The sequence below is a fragment of the Lolium rigidum genome, chromosome 5, assembly GCF_022539505.1.
Source record: "Lolium rigidum isolate FL_2022 chromosome 5, APGP_CSIRO_Lrig_0.1, whole genome shotgun sequence".
NCBI classification, from domain to species: domain Eukaryota; kingdom Viridiplantae; phylum Streptophyta; class Magnoliopsida; order Poales; family Poaceae; genus Lolium; species Lolium rigidum.
Genome location: NC_061512.1, coordinates 1,577,020 through 1,586,316, shown reverse-complemented (window position 1 = coordinate 1,586,316; position 9,297 = coordinate 1,577,020). Strand labels below are relative to the sequence as shown.

Sequence of the window (9,297 nt, the reverse complement as noted above, 5' to 3'; positions counted from 1 at the left end):
GCCACGGCTTTCAAGCTGCACGTAAAAGCGAGCTTTATTGCTTCCGAATCCGTCGATGGACGCATGCCATTCTTGGGCACGAGATGTGAGACGAGAGCTAGCAAAAAACCGCAAGCTAGCTTAGATTGTTCTTTTCTTGTAGCAGCAGCACATGCCCAGTGCCTTGCGCAAACTGGAAAACCCCCCGAGGGGCAAGAAAAGCTACGGCTACGAATTTCTCCACGTGTGGGTACGTGCATGAGTGGTGAGAGCATCCATGTACTATGTTGTAGTAGTTGGAAGAAAAGCTAGTGGAGATTGGACAAATGATTTGGAGAATCTATGGAGTGGTAGCTAGCTTGGAAGTACAAGCTAGTCGATCATTCATAGATAGATGCAGTATTTATTGTGTGTGGAGTCATACGCGTATGATCCATCCAAAGACAAAAGTGGCGAGCTTATCTTTCTTGGCTACTTTTCCTTCCTTTCCTCTTGGAGATAAAAGGCAGGGCAATATAAATGGAATTTGCTCTCCTAGCTTGTAGATGTTCCGGGTATGTTTATTTCTTCTTTTACTCGTTGAGAATATATTGATTCTTATATTGTATATAATGGACGCACACATGTTGTTTTTTGCGAAACACGGTACAATCAAAGACGCAGCTCATACGTACGCGCGCACACTCACACTCTATGAACGCACACACGCACACCCTACCCCTATGAGCACCTCCAAGAGACTGCGTTGAAGAGCTGATCCGGCAGGTCTTGAGATTGACGAAGTCACCACGAGCGCCTTCGCTGTCGGCCGGGAGCGTCGCCTCCCACTGAAGAATATTCCGCGCTTTATGAGACACCAAAGTGTCAAATGCGGGATTTGAACTACAGGTGAGGCTACAGAGTCTGCTGCCCTCTAACCATCCAACCACAGGTTGGTTCTCCACACATGTTGTTATTCCCCATATATAACAGAGCATATGTTGCTTTCTTTTGAAAAATGGAATATATATTAATATTCTTGGAGAACGTTACTGGTTGCTAGTTAATTGGAACCGCTCGTACTTTAGAAAATTATGAACCATCACTGAAACAAAAAAAAAATTGCAGATTCTCTCGAGTTCGGTGCTAGATGCGAGTCATAATCATGTGGATGGTTGATCTGTTCCCTTGCACCACCAACAACAAAGACAACATCATAGCCTTTTTTCAAGTAAGTTGGGGTAAGCTAGATATAAAACCCAATAAAAATATAAGAAAAAAAGAAGGAAAAAAGAACAAGTAAACTTAAATTCTGACCCATGGATCGCTGGTTCCATGTAGTCGTATAAATAGCCAACTCTCTAGGGGCATTTCAATCCATCAAGTCATAAAGTTGAATAGCTGCTGATGGACTACATGCATATCATTTCAGATAAACCAAGATTAGTACGTATAGGAGTGTAATTAAGAAGGCGGGACAGAAAAAAAAAGTCCTTGAGAGGATAACACACAAATATTACTGCACAGAAGTTTCAATATCAATAATCATCCATGAAATGGTACATTGTATAATTAACATCAGATATATATCATGCATAATTCTATTATGTCTCTCACTTGGCCCCTTTAACCTCCAGGAGAACGAGTCCTTAAGAGGAAAAAAATCAAAAACCGACCAAAAAAGATTTAAAAAGAGAAAAGGAACTTTAATCACTTTTTCTATAAAATAGTGACTTTTGAAGTTAGAAGAAACTAAGACTATCTTTAGTTCTTTTCATATAAGTATATCATCCAAGGCAACACCAGGCATAAACAATATATGCACGCCAGCCCTTTCTCAACATAAAATATAATTCATTGCATCTTCCAAATGTCCTCCAAACTCCAAAAGTTTTCGGCAAGGCCCTCGGAGAACCCTTGTACCCACCCAGAGAGCTCTGAGTCTTGCATCTGGCAAGTTTGGGTTAGCTCAGGCCAAAACCCTTGATTCTGCTCTTGTTGGGTCCAGTCCCCGCTATTCACCATATCTCTTATGCCTGCATTTGCATAATCATATGACTCTGACACGAACGAGTCCGAGGATGACGTCACGACGCCGGAGCTTTCCATGTAGCCCATGACCGGTCGAGGCACAACATGATCACTGGTTGTAGATGGGCGATGGAGACGATGGTCGGCGAGGCGAGGCATCCATAGGTACTTCATGGCGTCCTTGAACTTGTTGCTGTTGGCATCGCAGTTGAGCTGCTTGGCGTGCTTCTGGACCCTTGTCCTCCAGTAATTCTTGATCTCGTTGTCGGTCCTCCCGGGAAGGTGCTGAGCTATCTTGGACCACCTTCATGTGCAAGGACAAGGGAATGCAATTAGGGAAACATCCATGGTGCTTGAAGAATCTTAATCGTTAGTAAGAGATTGCTTAAGTATGCATTTGTTGGCTGCGGGACATAATGGATAGCTAGCTAGTAAGTGGAATATTTGCTACTATATCTAGCTAGCAAGACTATCTGGGTAAACATTTTTGGAAACCACCGCAAATATATACCAAATTAACTCAGCGATAATTGGGTATGCTCCCTCCGATCCGTAGTAAATGGTCAGGATCGAGTTCAGTTTTTTAAGATCAAATAATTAGATGTAGCTTTGTACTTTCCCAGTGTATGGGGAAGGGAAAGAGAGAAGAGACGTGCAGCTTTGATGCACCGAGCGTGTCTAGTGAAAGAGAGAGGCATATGCATATGGTGCATGTGGCCATGCTGCCACCCATAGGCATCGTATTCCCATTTAGGTTAGGTAGTTTAGCTAGACTTGTAGAATCTGAAGTGTGCCATCCGACGGAGCTGGAGGCTTTCAATTTGATTTGACGTGCAAGCTAGTCCACATCTGGCTAGCTAGCTAGATTTCAAGATTGGACTTGGAGCTAGCTGGCTAGTTGTACTGGCTAGTACAGTATGCACGAGCATGACATGCGACGTTTGAATGATACCTGTTGCCCCATCGGGAGTGGAGGTCGAGGATGAGCAGCTGCTCGTCGGCGGTGAAGTTGCCGCGCTTCACGTCCGGCCGGAGGTAGTTCAGCCACCGCAGCCGGCAGCTCTTCCCCGTCCGCTTCAGCCCTGTGTGCATGCCATGGATGCTATCATCAGTTTGTTTGTAGGAATAAATAGAGATTATTCGATGGACGATCCGTCATGCGTCGGCGGCGGTAGCGCGCGTACGTACCGGCGCCGCGGGCGAGCGAGTTCCAGCGGCCCTCGCCGTGGTCGGCGATGTAGTTGACGAGTGTGAGGTCCTCGTCGACGGTCCAGGGGCCGCGCCGGAGCTCCGTCTCCGCCTCCTCCTCCTGGCGCTGCGGGTTGTCGTCGAGTGGCATGGTCATGGTGTTGCTGCCGCCGCTGCTCGGCTGCGTCGACGACGATGACGCCATGTTCTCTTTCTTGCTTTCTGGGGCCGGCCGGCTAGCTTACTTGACAAGTTTGAGAGAGAAAGAAATGAATGGGAGAGGGATGTCAAGTACGAAGTCCTTTTATAGTGTTTCTAAGACAGAAGAGAAAGTTGAAAGGTAGCGAGAGAGAATATGCACGTGGTGAGATGGTGTGTGAGGGAAAGACAGAGAGTACGGCTAGTGCAAGGCATCCGCTCGTGCGAAATTATTTACTACAACTAAAAGAATAATGCTGGACTTACGGGCTGATGTGTAATGTGTGAGTTGGTTGAGTTTTCTATCCTTCCTGAAAAATCGGGCTGCATGCTGGGTTCTACAACCGGGTTGGATGAGTCCGTAAGAATTTTTTATAAGATTCATCCGTAGATGTAGCATTACTGCAACTAAAAAGGCATCTTACTGTTGAGGACGGGGCTTACATGCTTGATGGTAGTTCCGCTGCCACTGTCAGGGGATTTCTAATGTGGAACTACCTGTACATCTCGACTGAAATTTTCGACTCACCCGTCGTAGAAAACCACCGGCTAAAACAGATGGATAAAACCAATACTACGAATGAAAGCTTTAATAAAGCATATCGAGTAACACAAAAATACTATCAAGGAATATCGTCCAATTCCCTTGATCAATGTGGTCTTCAAGTTTTTGGCCAAAGATTATGCTTCTAGGCATGTTAGGGTAGCCACTCGATCATCACCCCTACTCGGACAACATTCATTGAGGGGCAATGCGATCACGCGAGGGGCCCTCGCGCTCCACGAGATTATCCTTGAGCTAAAGTAGAATAAAAAAGACAATCAAACGTGTTATTAAAATCAGCAAGAAGTCTCCGGTGGAAGGGCCTTGATTTTTCTTTTCGAAAAGGGGAGCGATTGAAAACCACCGGCAAAAACAGACGAAAAAAGTCAACATACGTGAAGCTTAAATAAAACATATCAGTAACACAAAAATTTGGGAGGGCCTATCGCTCATTCAAATGATGTCATTATATTTACTTGGGTCGTGCTTTAGCCCGAGAATCATGTTTAACTTTGGTGGGCTGTTTTGCTTTATCCTGGATTTATTGTTGGGCTTGCTTTTGATTTGTTGTGCCCATATTGATTTTGCGGCCTGTTGTTCCTGAAAACGTGCGAGCACCTTTTATTATAGAAAGATCCGACAACAAACACCATATTTGAAACAACTCATTGTACAGGGCATATTCGATGATTATTTACAGAAAACCCCCTAACTACTCCATGTAAACAATCCACTATCCCATTCCCCGTGATTCCTACCTACCCATTGATTCTTCTTGAGCGACAAGAAAGAAACAAACGAAAGAACGAGGGCGGACCTTGAAGTTCTCGATGGATCTCCAGTTTCACGACGACCGTAGAATTAACCTGTTCTCGATGGATCTCCAGTAAAAAAGAATAGTACCAATTAATTCTCCTTCCAATAACTAGGTCTCCTTCACCTAGTAGCTAGTAGCTAAAACTTCGATTTGATTTGTTCTTACTGCTTGTCTTCAACGAATTCCTCTTTCATTACTCCAACATACAAGATTTTGCATCCTGGTTTACCCGCAAATATAGTGATGTTGGTATGTCCACTTTACTCCCCTGCCTTCTTTTTGGAATAGAATTTTAAAAGCAGAACTTGAAATCTTGTTCATGAATTCTACATATGTTGAAATATATGGTGACACTGATATATGCACTCAGATAAAAACAATATAAACACATTTATGGATGGTGACATTGAATGAAAGAAATAGATAAGGACAACAAACTTTGTCTTTGATTTCTATGTATGTAGATTCCTACAACCACAGAAAAAACAAGTTACAGTGGGCAGCATTCCAAGCATGGTCAAGAATTATCAGCAACTTCAACTAGTAACAACAACTGGAATAATGATCAGGTTAGTCAAAACCACAGAAAACCTTGCCTATAGGTTTATGATTGTACATGTAGTTGGTTGCCGTACATTTTCTTCCATGCTCTTACATGTAGTTGATTCCAACACACATAACTCCGCCAAAAGTAGGCAAACATAATTACAATACATTATATATTACTTAACGTGGATTCTATAGATTTGTTGCTCCGGTTACAACGACATAGCCAGCCAAAATAACAGTACCATTTCTACTAGATAACTTAGGTTCTCCAGGTCTGCATAAATAATGTAGAACACAAAGGGGGGTCATACAAACTACTGCATTGTCCTTTGTAATTTTTTCACAAAGGGGACACAAAGAGTTGTCAAGGACACAAAGTAGAAGTTGATGAATACCTCGTCACCGATCTTGTAAAACATGATGATAACAACTTCCCTAGCCACTACTACATTGTCCTTTGTAAAAAAATTCCAAACTTCCGTGAAACGGATCCTACCGTCTTTAGAGGTGAAGTAGAAAGCTTCGCCGGCATTATCAGCTCCATCAATCTGCTATTGCAAGTCCGCTGCAGGGGATTTCCAGGCTTGCGACAATGTACTTCGGGATATGTTGTGCAACAGAGGACCATGATTATAACAATTGGTAGTTACAGAATCAAATATCTCATGATAAACTAAGTAAATGACATGCATAAAATGAGTTGTTATTATTTTACAAATCAAAAAACATATTAAACTTGTATAACTAAAAATTGCACTATTATTCATCTTTTTCCATGATGCAAAGGACATATCCTATTGCTCCATCATAATACTAATAGTAAATTAAATTCAGTGATGGCTCCAACAATAATGTGTAAGCAACATTCATTGGCGGGTGGATAAAATCACATGCAATAAATTTTTAAATGAATGAAACAAAATCCATAATTCTAGACTATCAATGTCAAGATAAAAATGTATCAAGAGAACCATGCTAATTTGAGAGTAGTAGTGGTAGCAACATATGTAAAACAATCAAGGAACATAACATGTAGTACTCCACAAAAAATAACTGATTTGGAAATGCTTAGACTATAGGTAGCTTTAAAAAAACAAAGCTTTACCATGTGATGCATGTAAAATGCATACATGAACTTCGTAATTTATTGACACATATTCCCACATATTTGCAACATATACGATATTATATCCATGCTTTATACTGATTTATGGAGATTTACTAATGATCCCCTTTATTTGGATTATAACTCTACATGACAGGAAAACCCTGGTGTGTCTTTTTTTTTACTTTCGGAGACCTAAACGGAATCAAATTGAGCTAGGATTTCGGGGATGTAAATATTTTCACCATGAGAAGCATTTGGAGCACTTGGAAATCACGAGGGGGGCTGGAGGCCCAAAAGAGACCAGGTGGCCCGCCCAGTAAGGGTGGGTGTGTCACCCTGTCTCTTTTGAGCCTTTGTCGTCCGTTTCGCCCGATTCTTTCGCCCACAGACTCGGTTTGACCTAAAAGACCCTATATATATGACCCCCCCCCGGGTTTCCTCAAGGAGAGCGCCACCAAGACACATAAATACCAAAAGAGAGGCTACATCAGTGAAGATTAGAGGCGGAAACTCCACTGGAGTCACCACTGGAGGGATCTCGACCTTCTCCATCGTCTTCCACATCAGCACCATGATGAAGGGGGAGTAGTCCATATCTGGACTATGGGTTTGTGGTATTAGCTTGATCTATTTCTATATTGTTATTCATAGATTTTAGTACCATATCAGCTTCACAACATGATTATGGTCATATTTGTAATTCCTATGTGGTGGATCTTTATTCTATGAGATTGGAATCTATTATGTGTGAGATGTATTGATAGATGCATGTTATGTACCCCGTTCTTAAGTGCTTGTTGTGATCCAACTTCAATGCAAGAGCATGTGAAGGGAGAAGTGTGTATTAGATGGAGTAGCATGGTTGTATTGATTGAATAGTGACACAAAATTCATGATCTATTATGGTTTTACCTTTACCTTTGGTGCCTCACTAGGGATAAAGTGAATGCATGTGCTATGTTTATCATGTGACAATCGTGATAATCTTGTTAAATCATGGTAGAATATTTCATATTCAAATATCGTGTCAAGATACATAAAGCTATACTCTGTTAATTCTTAATACAAAATTGCTTGGAGTTTTCCCTTACTTGTGGAGTGTAAGAGAGACGTGTTCCATCATCTCTATGTTAGGATGTGATGCCCATATGAATATTTATCAAACACATATTGAAGTTCCATTGATATTATGTCATTGATGAATTGTTAGTGTCCACTACAACTTAAAAAGAGAGTAGACAAGTGAACTCATGGAACCCAGTCCAATTTTAATCATAATAAACACATTTCCAACACTTTTATCATACTTTATATTTACTGTAATTATTTAATCCGAAAATACAAAAATACTTTCTTTACTTAAACACGCGGAAAACCCAAAAACAATTATCCCTTTACTGTGTTTATCTAGTTTTCTTATTTTATTTACCTTGCTTTATTTTAAATATCTCTTTTATATACAAGTACTAATACTATACCTTCTGCTTCATAACCACACGGTGGAGTTGGGGCACAAGGAAAAACTTTTCTTTGCAGGATTGATGGAAGAAGAAAAAAAGAGGTGATAACTCCAAGCCAATTCCCCGAGAGTTCAATATTAATCCTCGAGTCATCCTTGTTTGGAAAGCTACTCTTGCTATGACACTCTGTGCTTAGAGTCCCAACCATTTGATGATATACGTGAGCGTCATCAAGAAAAAATTTCTGGCGCCATTGTCGGGAAATTGCTAGTAGTTACATCACAGTCGCAACATCGTCAAACTAGGAGCACAACAGTTCCCACAACAACTGGTAGAAAGTTTTCTAGAGCCGTTGCATTAAGGACATCATCAACTTTGTGCAAACATCCAAATTTGGGGAGTTTGCACCACTGTAAGCTCTTCTTACTGTTTTAGATTTTGCAAAGTAATTTTCTTTTTCTTTTTTAGTCTTTTCTTTTTAGTTCTCTTTTAAAACACAAAAAACATAAAAAAATAGTAACAACCTTGTGATATAAAATATGAGAGAAAAAAGTACAAAACTGTGTGACTACACAAACACTCCTAATGATCACTTTATTGCTAAGCCTATTACAACACCTGAAATAACGGTTGAAAGCTTTCAAGTAAGTATTGGCTTATTAAATATTATAGCTAAAGATAAATTTGGGGGTAGTGCTAGTGAAGAGTCCTCCATGAATTTGCATGACTCTTGTGAAATTTGTGATATGCAAAAATTTAAAAATGTGGAAAATAATATTGTCAAACTTAAATTATTCCCATTTTCACTTAGAGGAAAAGCTAAAGAATGGCTATTATAATTACCTACTTCTAGCATAAATTCTTGGGATGTTCTTAAAGAAGCTTTTATAAAAAAAAATATTACCCACCTGTTAAGATCCTACAAAATAGAAATAGTATCCTATCATTTAGGCAAAATGACAATGAACATGTAGCAACAACGTGGGAAATAATTAAAAACATGCTCAGAACATTCCCATCACATGGAGTAAATGAATGGACAATCCTACACTATTTTTATAATGGGTTAAATATAATGTAAAGAAGAGTTATAGACTCTACTGCGGGGCGTGCCTTTATGAGTAAAATTGTGCTTGAAGCTAAAGCCATCTTAGAAAGCACAACCATAGTCAATGGCATAGTGAAAGAGCACCAAACCCATCTAGGAAAATAAACTCTATTGAAGAAGTAAATCCTTTGTCCAATAAAATAGACGACATATTTGCCTACATATCTAAACAAAATATTGAAAGTGTTCCCCTACAAGAACTAGTTGGAAATAACAATGAAAATGTAGATATCAACTACATAAGAAACTTTGGTAATAATGGATATGGGAAAAACTATAATAATTCCTATGGCCATGCCCCATATGCTCCTAATAAATGCATTAGTGGGAATAATA

General features: G+C 40.2%; 1 protein-coding gene across 1 annotated transcript; it reads right to left on the bottom strand.

The window, feature by feature from the left end:
• Nucleotides 1-1,510: 1,510 nt before the first annotated feature.
• On the bottom strand, nt 1,511-3,382 carry LOC124654816 (transcription factor JAMYB-like). The gene is made up of 3 exons (XM_047193797.1): nt 3,178-3,382; nt 2,942-3,071; nt 1,511-2,293 (listed from the first exon to the last, which is right to left on the bottom strand). The coding sequence occupies exons 1-3, from the start codon at nt 3,380-3,382 to the stop codon at nt 1,813-1,815; spliced, it is 816 nt and encodes a 271-aa protein (XP_047049753.1). The 3' UTR covers nt 1,511-1,812.
• Between the last annotated feature and the right edge of the window lie 5,915 nt (nt 3,383-9,297).

Coding starts and splice junctions, on each gene's coding strand:
- LOC124654816 (XM_047193797.1), bottom strand. CDS start 3,382: ATGGCGTCATCGTCGTCGACGCAGCCGAGCAGCGGCGGCAGCAACACC. Junction 3,072..3,177: donor CTCGCTCGCCCGCGGCGCCG/GTACGTACGCGC, acceptor GCATGCACACAG/GGCTGAAGCGGACGGGGAAG. Junction 2,294..2,941: donor CACTCCCGATGGGGCAACAG/GTATCATTCAAA, acceptor TTGCACATGAAG/GTGGTCCAAGATAGCTCAGC.